This window comes from Salmo trutta, chromosome 11 (assembly GCF_901001165.1).
Source record: "Salmo trutta chromosome 11, fSalTru1.1, whole genome shotgun sequence".
NCBI classification, from domain to species: Eukaryota; Metazoa; Chordata; class Actinopteri; order Salmoniformes; family Salmonidae; genus Salmo; species Salmo trutta.
This window is the reverse complement of record NC_042967.1, coordinates 12,533,109-12,548,262: the sequence shown is the minus strand read 5'-3', so window position 1 is coordinate 12,548,262 and position 15,154 is coordinate 12,533,109. Positions and strand designations below refer to the sequence as shown.

The following is a 15,154-nucleotide window of genomic DNA, read 5'->3' as shown; positions in this document are numbered from 1 at the left end:
ATGAAGAGGGATCAGATGAACTGCAATAAATTGCAAAGTCCCTCTTTGCCATGCAAATGAACTGAATCCCAAAAAAACATTTCCACTGCATTTCAGCCCTGCCACAAAAGGACCAGCTGACATCATGTCAGTGATTCTTCGTTAACACAGGTGTGAGTGTTGACGAGGACAAGGCTGGAGATCACTCTGTCATGCTGATTGAGTTCGAATAACAGACTGGAAGCTTCAAAAGGAGGGTGGTGCTTAGAATCATTGTTCTTCCTCTGCCATTCATGGTTAACTGCAAGGAAACACGTGCCGTCATCATTGCTTTGCACAAAAAGGGCTTCACAGGCAAGGATATTGCTGCCAGTAAGAGTGCACCTAAATCAACAATTTATCGGATCATCAAGAACTTCAAGGAGAGTGGTTCAATTGTTGTGAAGAAGGCTTCAGGGCGCCCAAGAAAGTCCAGCAAGTGCCAGGACTGTCTCCTAAAGTTGATTCAGCTGCGGGATCGGGGCACCACCAGTACAGAGCTTGCTCAGGAATGGCAGCAGGCAGGTGTGAGTGCACCTGCATGCACAGTGAGGCGAAGACCTTTGGAGGATGGCCTGGTGTCAAGAAGGGCAGCAAAGAAGCCTCTTCTCTCCAGGAAAAACATTAGGGACAGACTGATATTCTGCAAAAGGTACAGGGATTGGACTGCTGAGGACTGGGGTAAAGTCATTTTCTCTGATGAATCCCCTTTCTGATTGTTTTTGGGCATCCGGAAAAAAGCTTGTCCGGAGAAGACAAGGTGAGCGCTACCATCAGTCCTGTGTCATGCCAACAGTAAAGCATCCTGAGACCATTGATGTGTGGGATTGCTTCTCAGCCAAGGGAGTGGGCTCACTCACAATTTTGCGTAAGAACACAGCCCTGAATAAAGAATGGTACCAACACATCCTCCGAGAGCAACTTCTCCCAACCATCCAGGAACAGTTTGGTGACGAACAATGCCTTTTCCAGCATGATGGAGCACCTTGCCATAAGGCAAAAGTGATAACTAAGTGGCTCGGGGAACAAAACATCGATATTTTGGGTCCATGGCCAGGAAACTCCACAGACCTGAATCCCATTTGAGAACTTGTGGTCAATCCTCAAGTGGCGGGTGGACAAACAAAAACCCACAAATTCTGACAAACTCCAAGCATTGATTATGCAAGAATGGGCTGCCATCAGTCAGGATGTGGCCCAGAAGTTAATTGACAGCATGCCATGGTGGATTGCAGAGGTCTTGAAAAAGAAGTGTCAACACTGCAAATATTGACTCTTTGCATCAACTTCATGTAATTGTCAATAAAAGCCTTTGACACTTATATTATATGCTTGTAATTATACTTCAGTATTCCATAGTAACATCTGACAAAAATATTTAAAGACACCTGAAGCAGCAAACTTTGTGGAAATTAATATTTGTGTCATTCTCAAAACTTTTGGCCACGACTGTATATGATGGATATGAGATTTGAGACTTTCATATGGCATGCTAAAGTCTTTGCATATGAGATTTGCATATGAAATGCTCAATGCCTTTTGAATTGAGGTGACATGAGTTGTTAACTATGTTTTGTGTGTCTGTCCCTTAGGTGTGTGAGTACCTTGACGGCACTAAGTCTCTGAAGCTGGGGGACTTTGGTCTGGCCACTGTGGTTGAGGGGCCCCTGCACACCGTGTGTGGAACCCCCACCTATGTGGCCCCTGAGATCATCGCTGAGGCTGGGTGAGTTACTGCCAACTCAGGGACCCTGCACTTGTATCCATAGCATCAGACTCAGACATTCTAGTGACCAGCGCCGCTGAAGGGGAAACCCACACTGATGTGTAACAACACTTTCTTCATATTTCTCTCTCTGCTTGGTCTCTTTCCCTCTGTCTTTCTCTCTCTGCTTTCTCTCTCTGGTCTGTCTCCCCCTCTGCTCTCTGTCTCTCTCTTTCTCTCTGCTCTTTCTCCATCTCTTCTGTCTCTCTCTCCCCTCAGTTATGGTCTGAAGGTGGATATCTGGGCAACTGGGGTCATCACTTACATCCTGCTGTGTGGCTTCCCTCCCTTCCGCAGGTACACTACACAATGTTATTTAACCTCCAGATACCTACAGTACACTACACAATGTTATTTAACCTCCAGTACACTACACAATGTTATTTAACCTCCAGACACCTACAGTACACTACACAATGTTATTTGACCTCCAGATACCTACAGTACACTACACAATGTTATTTAACCTCCAGATACCTACAGTACACTACACAATGTTATTTAACCTCCAGATACCTACAGTACACTACACAATGTTATTTAACCTCCAGATACCTACAGTACACTACACAATGTTATTTAACCTCCAGATACCTACAGTACACTACACAATGTTATTTAACCTCCAGTACACTACACAATGTTATTTAACCTCCAGAACACCTACAGTACACTACACAATGTTATTTAACCTCCAGACACCTACAGTACACTACACAATGTTATTTAACCTCCAGACACCTACAGTACACTACACAATGTTATTTAACCTCCAGACACCTACAGTACACTACACAATGTTATTTAACCTCCAGTACACTACACAATGTTATTTAACCTCCAGAACACCTACAGTACACTACACAATGTTATTTAACCTCCAGATACCTACAGTACACTACACAATGTTATTTAACCTCCAGAAACCTACAGTACACTACACAATGCTATTTAACCTCCAGAACACCTACAGTACACTACACAATGTTATTTAACCTCCAGATACCTACAGTACACTACACAATGTTATTTAACCTCCAGATACCTCCAGGACACTACACAATGTTATTTAACCTCCAGATACCTACAGTACACTACACAATGTTATTTAACCTCCAGATACCTACAGTACACTACACAATGTTATTTAACCTCCAGATACCTACAGTACACTACACAATGTTATTTAACCTCCAGATACCTACAGTACACTACACAATGTTATTTAACCTCCAGAACACCTACAGTACACTACACAATGTTATTTAACCTCCAGATACCTACAGTACACTACACAATGTTATTTAACCTCCAGACACCTACAGTACACTACACAATGTTATTTAACCTCCAGTACACTACACAATGTTATTTAACCTCCAGATACCTACAGTACACTACACAATGTTATTTAACCTCCAGATACCTACAGTACACTACACAATGCTATTTAACCTCCAGAACACCTACAGTACACTACACAATGTTATTTAACCTCCAGATACCTACAGTACACTACACAATGTTATTTAACCTCCAGATACCTACAGTACACTACACAATGTTATTTAACCTCCAGAACACCTAAAGGGATATAGTCTCAGGTACACCACACACCAACATGGCTGCTCCTTGACGGGATAGCGTTCATTACACAGTCACCACGCTTAATGTTAACATGATAATCTCTGAAATTCTACAATTGGCCACCTGCTTCATATCTGATTCACACAGTTAAACCTCTACTAGCCTGTCAAGGCATGTACTTTAACTTACAGAAAACAGGGATTACATCCTTACTGTTGGAAAACTGTTAGAAATGTCTAATTGGTCTCGGGAAGGCCCTGTAAATGTTCCCATAGACAGTCCTTACGCTGAAAACCAAGTGTTGAGTGGGCTAGCCTAGCACATCCGTTTGGCGACCTTAGTGTAAACCCAGGCGTCTGGCCCTCGCACACTAATTCAGCTATTTAAATACAGGAGACGTTCATTTACATGACTTCATTTGATGGTTTTTTTATACCTGCGGTTTAGCGTAACTGTGATCTCGCATAGATTAACCGGTAGGCATTGACAAGGTCTCTGGATATTAGTGTCATTGCAGTGAGGATTGTCTGCCAGAATAGAGCTGAGAGATTTATTATGTCTCATAGTCAGTCGTCCTATCCTCCCCCTACTTGTACCTCTTCTGTTGCTACCTTGTTATGTTCTGGTGTGTCCTTGAATTGATTCCTGGTGCTAAATTGGAAAATGCATGCAGCAAGTTAGTGAGTGAGGGGGAGGGGTGGGGGATAGATAGGACGATGGTGTCAGAGTTATTCTGACGCTGTGTGTCTTTGAATGTGACATGAATATAATGTGTGATGCCAAAATATGTGTGTGTGTGCGTGCGCTACAGTATTTGTGAGTCTATGCTGAAATATCCATCTGTTCACAGCATAGTATGTCTCTCTCTACAGTGAGGACAACCTTCAAGAGGACCTGTTTGACCAGATCCTGGTGGGACGACTGGACTTCCCTGCTCCCTACTGGGACAACGTCACTGACTCAGCCAAGGTAACCACCACACACAGACACACCACCCCCGTTAAATTTGGGTGCCAGTAATGAGGGGGTGGGAGGGTCCCGTTGAGGTCTCACGGAATGGAGGGGAGCGGGAGTGAAGAAAGAGAGGGATGGTTTGGAAAGAGAGAAAGAGGGGATGTACACATACCATCTCTTCTGTTCTCACATCTTTAATTACTCCTCTTTTCTGTTCCCTCTCTCTCTGCCTCTCTCTCTCTGCCTCTCTCTCTCTCTCTCTGCCTCTCTCTCTCTCTCTCTCTCCTCTCTCTCTCTCTCTCTCTCTCTCTCTCTCTGCCTCTCTCTCTCTCTCTGCCTCTCTCTCTCTCTTTCTCTGCCTCTCTCTCTCTCTTTCTCTTCCTCTCTCTCTCTCTTTCTCTGCCTCTCTCTCTCTCTGCCTCTCTCTCTCTCGCCTCTCTCTCTCTCTCTCTGCCTCTCTCTCCTCTCTCTCTCTCTCTCTCTCTCTCTCTCTCTTCTCTCTCTCTCTCTATCTCTCTCTCTCTCTCCTCCTCTGCTCTCCTCTCTCTCTCTGCCTCTCTCTCTCTCTCTCTGCCTCTCTCTCTCTCTCTCTGCCTCTCTCCTCTCTCTCTCTGCCTCTCTCTCTCTCCTCTCTGAGCCTCTCTCTCTCTCTCTTCTGCCCTCTCTCTCTCTCTCTCTCTCTGCATCTCTCTCTCTCTCTGCCTCTCTCTCCGCTCTTCTCTCTCTCTCCTCTCTCTCTCTCTGCCTCTCTCTCTCTCTCTGCTCTCCTCTCTCTCTGCCTCTCTCTCTGCTCTCTCCTCTCTCTCTGCCTCTCTCTCCTCTCTCTCTCTCTCTCCTCTCTCTGCCTCTCTCTCTCTCTCTGCCTCTCTCTCTCTCTGCCTCTCTCTCTCTCTCTGCCTCTCTCTCTCTCTTTGCCTCTCTCTCTCTCTCTGCCTCTCTCTCTCTCTCTCTGCCTCTCTCTCTCTCTCTCTCTGCCTCTCTCTCTCTCTCTCTGCCTCTCTCTCTCTCTGTCTGCCTCTCTCTCTCTCTGTCTGCCTCTCTCTCTCTCTCTCTCTCTGCCTCTCTCTCTCTTTCTCTCTCTGCCTCTCTCTCTCTCTCTGCCTCTCTCTCTCTCTCTGCCTCTCAATTCAATAAAATGTTCCATTTCAATTTAAGGGCTTTATTGGCATGGGAAACATATTTTTACATTGCCAAAGCAAGTGAAATGGATAAACAAAAGTGAAATAAATATGATGCTTACATAAGTTCCAAAAGAATAAAGACATTTTAAATGTCATATGTATATATACAGTGTTGTAATGATGTGCAAATAGTTAAAGTACGAAAGGGAAAATAAATAAACATAAATATAGTTTGTATTTACAAGGGTGTTTGTTCTTCACTGGTTGCCCTTTTCTTGTTGCAACAGGTCACAAATCGTGTTGCTGTGATGGCACACTGTGGTATTTCACCCAATAGATATGGGAGTTTATCAACAACAACAAAAATGTGTGGGTCTGTATAATCTGAAGGAAATATGTGTCTCTAATATGGTCATACATTTGGCAGGAGGTTAGGAAGTGCACCTCAGTTTCCACCTCATTTTGTTGGCAGTGTGCACAGCCTGTCTTCTCTTGAGAGCCAGGTCTGCCTACGGTGGCCTTTCTGTACATAGTCAAAGATTTCCTTGATTTTGGGTCAGTCACAGTGGTCAGGTATTCTGCCACTGTGTACTCTCTGTTTAGGGCCAAGTAATTATCTTTTTGTTTTCTCATGATTTGGTTGTGTCTAATTGTGTTTCTGTCCTGGGGCTCTGTGGGGTGTGTTTGTGTTTGTGAACAGAGCCCCAGGACCAGCTTGCTTAGGGGGCTCTTCTCCAGGTTCATCTCTCTGTAGGTGATGGCTTTGTTATGGAAGGTTTGGGGATTGCTTCCTTTTAGGTGGTTGTAGAATTTAAATGTCACTCACTCACTCACTCACTCACTCACTCACTCACTCACTCACTCACTCACAATGACTAGTGTGTGGTAAAAGGCATGGCGCTTACTCCCTAAATGACCACCATGTGTTAGTGACGACAGCTATTTCACAGCAAGGCTGAACTACTAATGAAATCCTCTGCTGCAGTGGCACCTCGACTTAACAAAGAGAGGCCTACGTCTAGAGATCTCAACAGCCTGCTGCAGTCACAGTCTATTTATTAGTTACCGGAAGAGAAGAAAATGGACTGACTGACATGGACTACCTGAACTTGTCCAATAAGATATGCTCATTTTCGTTTTCCGTTGCTAAATATTTTGGTAGGTTTTGTTATGGGAAGCCCTAATGAATACGACCCTGGTTGGAGGCACAGTGAATGTAGCCGAACAGTGCTAGAGCAGTGTTTGTAATGTCCTTCTGTGACACTTCTACATTGTTCTCACTGTGTGACATGACATGTCAAAGGTTGCGATGACATGACTTGAGAGAGACTGGACCCTAAAGAAGTCACCGCTGATGATGTCACCATGACCTGATGTGTTTTCTAGGAGCTGATTGGGCGGATGCTGCAGGTGAACGTGGAGGCTCGCTACACGGCACAGGACATCCTCTCTCATCCCTGGGTCACGGTAACTTGTCTTGTGGACTTTGGTGTGTGTGTGTGTGTGTGTGTGTGTGTGTGTGTTCAGGAGCATAAAGGAGAATGTGTGTGTGTCTCTGCAGGATGACAACATGGAGAACAACATGAAGATGGAGGTGTCAGGTAAACTGAGGACACACTTCAACACAGCACCAAAGCCCGGCACAACCACAGCAGGAGTGTCAGTCATCATGGTGAGAACAGGACAACAACATTCACTATCACAACCCATTATACACAACTCTCTACTCTCTATTGAGACTATTTTCTGGTCACGTTTCCAATACACACATTGTGTATCTCCATATACTTTCCCCTCATCTGAACTCTCTGTATTCCACCATCTGTCGTACATAGACACTCCAGAGTCCTCGTCTGTAGATTCTTGATATTTGCAGAAATGTTCAACCATGGCCTGATTTACTTGCCACCAGTCGTTTTCTGAAGGAACCAAAAACAAAGCTAAAATAAGCTTCCTGATTTGATTTTATTGACATCCGCTTATATTTTAAGATTGATTGGAAACCAACATGAGCTGTAACAAATGTTAGTCAATTCTGCACTACACCTACTCACTTTCAAACGAACAGTAACCATTTTCACATATAGTACTATTAATCAGTTGATTACATAAGAGTTTGATCCAAAAGAACATAAGAGATTATCTGACAGGAAAGCTAAGAAATGGACAACTTCTGTTCATGTAATCATATCACTGAGGGTTTTAAGGGAGCAGAATTTATTCAAAATGCTGGGATTACACATGGATAAATCCTGATTCATCATCTTCTCTAAAACACGTTTTCATCCTTGTAGTACAAATGTCGTGTTTTAGCGTTGACGCTAGTGGTCTCAGTGACCCCAGAGCACATTGGTCTGAAGAGGTACATCCTTAGTCATATCCTACCATCATCTTTATCTGTTTTTAAGCTTTTTCCCACAAGCCTATGCACCTCCTGGCACATTTATGTAACTTCCTATTGTGGGTGGTGAACTTCCTCTCTATCTGCCGCACTCTTCTGGTCACATCACCTCCCCACTCTGGTCCACTTGGAGGTCTATTGAGCTGGAGCTGGCCTGCGAACACACGACCGATATAGCATAGGTCTGTCAAATGATACATCTCAATTAGATCCCCCTCATCTCCTTCCCTGGTCCTGATGAAGGAGACAATGAGAGGAAGCCACTCTAGACTATTGAGATGCACACATGCTGTCTGCTTCCACCTGGGTCCAGTATACCCACTGCAGCAGTAGAAGGGGATTAACATGGGCTAAGGGGTGCGTAAGGGTTCATTTGGGAATACCCCTGACTCGGGGTTAAACCTCATTTTGTTGTAAATCTCCTTCGACAGTTTGAGGTGTAAAGGAGATCCCCGCGCCCCTCCTGCTCATCCCACTCCCTCCTCCCACCTCATCCCAGGACCACAGGGGAAGCTTTGGAGCTGAGTGCAGGGTACCGATCTCCCCCGTCCTCCACTCTCTCCCCCGCTGCCAGCTCCAATAATGCCTCTCTAACAGATTGATCTGGGCAGAATAACTCAGTAACTCTCTGCAGTGGCCTTGAATCAGTTTGCATGGCTGCTCTGCACCCTGGTGTAATTTGCCTAAGCTCCTCTCTCCTCCTCCAATTGGGCCTCTTTTATTTTCTCTCTCTCTCATCCTCCTTTCTCATCCTCCACTTTTATCTCTCTCATAACCATCTTCATCAATCAACTGGTCTCTGTGTGGACTGACTTTGTTGACAATGATGTCACTGCTGTGTTGAGAGTTAGATTTGTACATGTTATTGTATTCTGTGTTGTTTTTGGCTGGCTGGGGGGTTATTTGGCATGCTAACTAACTAGCCCTAAGAGAAGCCCTCATTGCTTCTGCTGAACTAATTTTTAATTTGCCCCCGTCTCTGTCACTCATCCAAAGTAGTGCTCTTCTAGTTAATGTCCCTACAATAACCTGGGGACATGAAATGTCTATGGCAATTTTACAATATATTTGATGTCTATGTAAAGCCATGATCCTACTCCTACATGTATTGGCAATGTTTATGGCAGGTTGACATTTATTGTTATGAATCTTACCCTGGAGGCAGAGCTGAGCAATTTCTGCTAGATGGGCCAGCTGCAAAACAAAAATGAGCTTTTTTTTTGTCGTCTTAATTTAAGGATAGGGTTAGGAATTAAGGTTAGCAGTGTGGTTAAGGTTAGGTTTAAAATGAGATTATATTACTTTGTGGCTGTGCCAGCTATTGACCACTCTGCAGAGCTGCCTCTAGATTCATGACAAAACATTTCAACCTGCTGTCCCAGCCCTTTGGATACATTACAATTCATCTCTTGATAATTGTTCAGTTGAGCTCTACCACCACCTTGTGGTCAAACATTTAAACTGCACTACTGCACTGGATGAGAGAGACAGATGAAAATTGCTTATATTGCCTTGGATTTAACATTGAACAGTACTCCCCAGAAGTTAAGATTTCTAATATGATGTCATTGAGCTTACTAGCATCCTGAGAGATGGTTGTCATAGCAGACTTTAGGCTAATCAATTCCAGGCCTGGAGAGCCACACAACTGGTTGAATCAACGTTGTTTCCACGTCATATCAATGCAATTCTATTGAACCAACGTGTAATAGACGTTGAATTGATGTCTGTGCCCAGTGGGACACCACTGCTTCTTTTGATTTAGACCTTGGAAACCAGGTGAGTAGTGGACTCTCTGGCTAACCAATGGCATGAACTGATCACTTAGCTACCAGGGACAGAGGAAAACCAGCAGTGCTGCAGCACACCAGAGCAGGAATCAAACAGCGCTGCTTTCTGTGTCTCCTCTAATGTTGTTGAGCTGTGAGTAAGACTAGTCTCTGTCCCCTCTGCTTCCTCCTCGCCCCCTCCACCCCTCCCCAACACGCCCACATTGCCACCCTCTGAATTAGCTCCAAGGCAATGGTATGTACTAACACTGAAGGCTACGCTTCTTTACTGCTTCTTCACTGACGCCACTAAGACTCACTCAGCTAAGGGAACATGGGAAATCTTGATGCCTTCTGATTGTTACGTAGTTGAGTGTTATTATTATTATAGCAATCCAAATGATCTGTAATTCCAGATGTGATCTTCAGTGTCTAGTTGGTTTGGGTTGTGATGAGGCACAATTTCTCATTTTCCCTTACACTGCATGTTGAGCACTGATGATATGATTTGCTGTCTTGTTGGGTCAGTCTACTACTGTGAAGGGTCTGTCACTGTAAAATCATCCCATCTATGGATGTTTCTGTCCATATATATATGTTTTATCTACTGTGTTTAATACTATATAAAAACGTTACTCCATGGACCTTACTGTCAGAGATCAGTGAGGTTGAATGTTATCTTGGGGCAGTTTTCTCTTTCCATTATATATTGACACACAGTATTTTATTTCTGTCTCTCCCTACCTGTTTGGTTCTGTTGTATTGTACAGTACAGCAGGTGAGTGTCAGTCTGACTTTCTTTCCCTGACCCCTCACCCCACACCCCTCACCTCTACCAGAACACAGCTCTAGATAAGAAGAGGATCCAGCTGACTCGTCGCAGCCAGAGGCCCACAGCACCACCTCTGCCCCCACCACCGCCTGGGAAGAAAGTAGTCCCTCCTGCAGCCATGCCAGTCATGCAAGCCTCACCAGTCTCACCCAACTCCAAGCTGCCAGTACCCACCAAGCTAGCATCACCCACCAAGCCTGCCCTGCCAGAGGAGGAACCCAAGAGTCCTCAGACTGATGTCCCTGTATCCCCTCCTATCTCTCCTTCAACACCTACCAGACCTGTTACCTCTCCCTCTGTCCCTGTCTCTCCTTCCTCTCCTACCAAGCCTAACGTCTCTATCTATCCTACCTCCCCTACCAGGCCCAACAACTCTCCAGCTCCTTCCTCTCCTACTAAACCTGTTATCTCTCCCTCTCCTTCCTCACCTACCAAACCTGTTATCTCTCCCTCTTCACCTACCAAACCTGTTATCGCTCCCTCTCCTTCCTCACCTACCAAACCTGTTATCTCTCCCTCTCCTTCCTCACCTACCAAACCTGTTATCTCTCCTTCCTCACCTACCAAACCTGTTATCTCTCCTTCCTCACCTACCAAACCTGTTATCTCTCCCTCTTCACCCACCAAACCTGTTATCTCTCCCTCTCCTTCCTCTCCCTCTTCACCCACCAAACCTGTTATGTCTCCCTCTCCTTCCTCTCCCTCTTCACCTACCAAACCTGTCATCTCTCCCTCTCCTTCCTCTCCCTCTTCACCTACCAAACCTGTTATCTCTCCCTCTCCTTCCTCTCCCTCTTCACCTACCAAACCTGTTATCTCTCCCTCTCCTTCCTCTCCCTCTTCACCTACCAAACCTGTTATCTCTCCCTCTCCTTCCTCTCCCTCTTCACCTACCAAACCTGTTATCTCTCCCTCTCCTTCCTCTCCCTCTTCACCTACCAAACCTGTTATCTCTCCCTCTCCTTCCTCTCCCTCTTCACCCACCAAACCTGTTATCTCTCCCTCTCCTTCTTCACCTACCAAACCTGTTATCTCTCCCTCTTCACCCACCAAACCTGTTATCTCTCCTTCTCCTTCCTCTCCCTCTTCACCTACCAAACCTGTTATCTCTCCCTCTCCTTCCTCACCTACCAAATCTGTTATCTCTTCCTCTTCACCTACCGTACTTGTTATCTCTCCTTCCTCTCCCTCTTCACCTAAGAAACGCAAAGCCTCCCCCTCTCCTCCTGCCCCTCTCTCTCCCTCCTCTCCTCCCTCTCTTTTTACCTCCCCCTCTCCTCCTGCCCCTCTCTCTCCCTCCTCTCCTCCCTCTCTTTTTACCTGCCCCTCTCCCTCCGACCCTCTGTCTTCCTCTGCCTTTCCCAGCCCTCCCTCACCCCTGACCTGCACCTCTCCCTCCTCTCCCACCCCTCCATCACCTGTTACCTGTTCCTCCCCAACCGTGCCCCCACCCCTGGTGGGCCTTGACGTTGAAGCTGCTGCTACTGCCAGAGAGCTGTGAGAAAGAATGATGGATGAGAAGACTGGCTGCTGGACCGTGGTCTAATTTGTACCTTTCCAGCCCCCTTACCTCCACCCGCCGTATCCCCGGACCTATGATTCGCATGTAGGGGGCTAGATACAGATAGAACCTCCACCTCCATCCCCAGTAACAGTATAACAGCTGATATCCACTGCTGTATCGTTCCTAGGCTCCCAAGCAACAAATGGCAAAAAAAAAAAAAGAAAAGCAAAATGGCTCCTACAACCTACAGTACAATCTCTGTAGAGAACCCATCATATCCACGCTCCAAGAGGGAAGTTGAGGGGTTTTGTACATTTTGGTTGATTTGTATATACGGTATGTGTGTATTTATATATGAGTGATATGGAGAAAACAGAGCGAGGCCTGGCTAGTTAGGGTCTGTGTGGTTTCAGATGGGTTTTCTGGAATGACTTCTGATAATGTTTTATTTATTGTCTGTGGTTGGTTGGTAGACACGCACACATGTTGATTATGGGTAGAAGTGTATTATTTGGCGTGCTTGCCGTCTGTTGTAAGATAAACTACTACTGTAGATGTATATAGTATTGTATGACAGACACATGAGGCATCCGAATGAAAGTTGAAGGTTTGAGTTTGTTTTCTTCTCTTGCCTGTAAGCCTGTTTATCATTAGTCCACTATGGCGCCTGTAGTGCTTAACTGCTGAACACCAAAAGAGAGACGCAACAGAGTAGAAGATGAACGTGTCAATGAGGAGAGGTGTGCCTGTGAAAATAGCTGCCGGATCAGGGGTGTGTTCAGGGCGGCAGGTAGCCTAGCGTTTTAAGAGCGTTTGGCCAGTAACCGAAAGGTCACTGGTTTGAATCCCCGAGCCAACTAGGTGAAAAATCTGTCAATGTGCCCTTGAGCAAGGCACTTAACCCTAATTGCTCCTGTAAGTCACTCTGGATAAGAGCGTCTGCTAAATTACTAAAATGTAAATGTTCAGGCACAAAATGGAAGAAAACAGACAAACAGGAAGGGACTTCTTGGACATGTCCTGTAAGAAACGCTAATTTTCGCACTCCGTTGCAAAAGGTTTTTCATTGTGTGCCCTAATGAACCTGACCCAGTAGTTAGAGATTCCTTTTCTGAAACCAGCTGTCAGGAAACACTGGGAGCTCTATCCCCTCATAGACTCATTTATCAGTCCAGATTTACCTGATACTAATGTGAGGCTGTTCCACTTTGCTGTTGTCTTTGTCTGTAATGGTAATGCACTTGTTTTAAAGTCCATGGTTAAGTCCCAAATCGCACCCTATTCCCTATATAGTGCACTACTTTTGAGCAGGGCCCATAGGTTATAGGCCAAAAGTAGTGCACTATGTAGGCGTATAGGGTACCATTTGGGATGCATCCCGTATCTCCTTACCTAGCCTACTGCAGTGGTTAGGGTTTAACCCTTCGGATATTGATATTGGCTCCGATGCACAGCACTACTACTCCAAGAGGCTTTAGTTGCATGTCATGTTCCTCCCTCTGCCTCCCCACAAAACAGGTCTCTCTCTCTCACACACACACAAACGTTAAGCTGATACTATTGTACGTACAGTAGCTCTTCTGTTGTGTAATGTTTAGTCTAACTACACTGTCATCATAATGCTTTTTTATTGCAGTTTTAGTCTGGATACGTGTATGAAAATGACATTTCAAACAGGAAAAACACTGCTGTCAGCTTTGGCCAGTAGTTTGTTTGTGCAGACATTTAGCCACTATGACTCCTTTATCATTTTGTATTAGGAGCACATCGGAGAACTTCAAACGCAATAAAAAATATTCAAATCAGTGTTTTTTTTTAATGTTTTTATTTCTTCGGCATTTTCACACAATCAAAAACACAGTGCCAATGTTGATGGTGTAGAAATCAGATATAAGCCATTCACAATGAGGTAAAGTGACTGAGACCCATGTGATCATCAGCGCCCTCCTGTGGAAAATATCTGAAGCAACAACGTGGCCTAATTCCAACCATTAGCCAATGAAAACAACTATTTGACGTATTTTGCTCCAGACCTATCCGGATGAATCAGATCTGAGCCAATCACCAGGATAGAAACAGTTACCAGATCTACCAGATCTAGCTCTAACATTGAGCCTATGGGGAACCACAGACTCCCATAACCCCCTGCTCTGCAGGTCACCTGGCCTGAGTGGTCTATGATGGCAGAACCTGCACTGTGTTGGGGGGGGTTTGCCACATGGAGAGGAGCAGGTCCTGGTGAAGACTCTCCAACTGTCATCTCTTTTACAAAATTAGGACGTAGCCCATGACATTTGTTTATACTGACAGACATATTATTCATCAGTATGGTTACAGTACATACATAATAAAGCTAATGATCGTCATGACAACACTCGGATACAAACAAACTAATCACACCGGCAGCCATCTTGTTACTATGATGACTGTCTGATACACATGTGACAAGTCTTTGTGCAGTGTACGCCACCATCAGGACAGCAGAGGAATAACTCATGCACAGGAAGGCAAGATCTGTTGAGAATAGGGGGCAGAATTATCACGGCCGGATGAAAAACGTACCCAAATTAAACTGCCTACTCCTCGGACCCAGAAACTAGAATATGCATATTATTAGTAGATTTGGATAGAAAACACTCTGAATTTTCTAAAACTGTTTGAATGATGTCTGAGTATTACAGAACTCGTATGGCAGGCAAAAACCTGAGAAAAATCCAACCAGGAAATCTGAGAATTGTAGTTCTTTTGAATCCCTATCGAAACTAGTGTCTGTGGGGTCACGTTGCACTTCCTAAGGCTTCCATTGGCTGTCAACAGCCTTTAGAAAGTTTTTTCATCCTTCTGTTACTGGGCAGAGAATAGTAGCTCAGTCAATGAGTGGACTGCCTATGGACAAAGGGCTTTGTATCTGTGCCATTATAGGGTCTGTGACAGCTTCAATGGCGCTGCCCATGCTATCTCCATTTTGAAGAAGTCAATGTTTTTCGCAATTTGCTGATCCCGCCCGATGACCCAGTTGGATGTGACTCCAACAGGGTCACCAGGAAGGATCAGCCAATGAAGATGGAAGTCCCACCCAGTCAACTACATTAAAATGGTGGAAGCCCTCAATGATACTACCCATGCTAATATGCCCTCTATCATTCTCTATGGGTCAAACCTACCTACCTTGGCTGCAGGGGCGGAAATCCCGGGGGGACGGG

The 15,154-nt window shown here is 45.0% G+C and overlaps 1 protein-coding gene across 2 annotated transcripts in view; it reads left to right on the top strand.

Moving 5' to 3' along the window:
* Positions 1–10,601, top strand: part of dclk2a (doublecortin-like kinase 2a) — a 58,185-nt gene extending 47,584 nt beyond the window's left edge. The window contains exons 13-19 of one of the 2 annotated variants that reach the window (XR_003879931.1): positions 1,611–1,744; positions 2,003–2,080; positions 4,243–4,339; positions 6,832–6,912; positions 7,007–7,117; positions 8,278–8,378; positions 10,455–10,601. Coding sequence is in view for 1 of the 2 variants with exons in the window: in XM_029766211.1 (XP_029622071.1) it covers positions 1,611–1,744; positions 2,003–2,080; positions 4,243–4,339; positions 6,832–6,912; positions 7,007–7,117; positions 9,859–9,871; positions 10,455–10,471 (531 nt within the window). In the remaining variant the exon portion in view is untranslated. Of the gene's footprint in view, positions 1–1,610; positions 1,745–2,002; positions 2,081–4,242; positions 4,340–6,831; positions 6,913–7,006; positions 7,118–8,277; positions 8,379–9,858; positions 9,872–10,454 lie in introns of both variants that reach the window. The other variant, XM_029766211.1, reaches the window with a different exon arrangement.
* Positions 10,602–15,154: the final 4,553 nt, after the last annotated feature.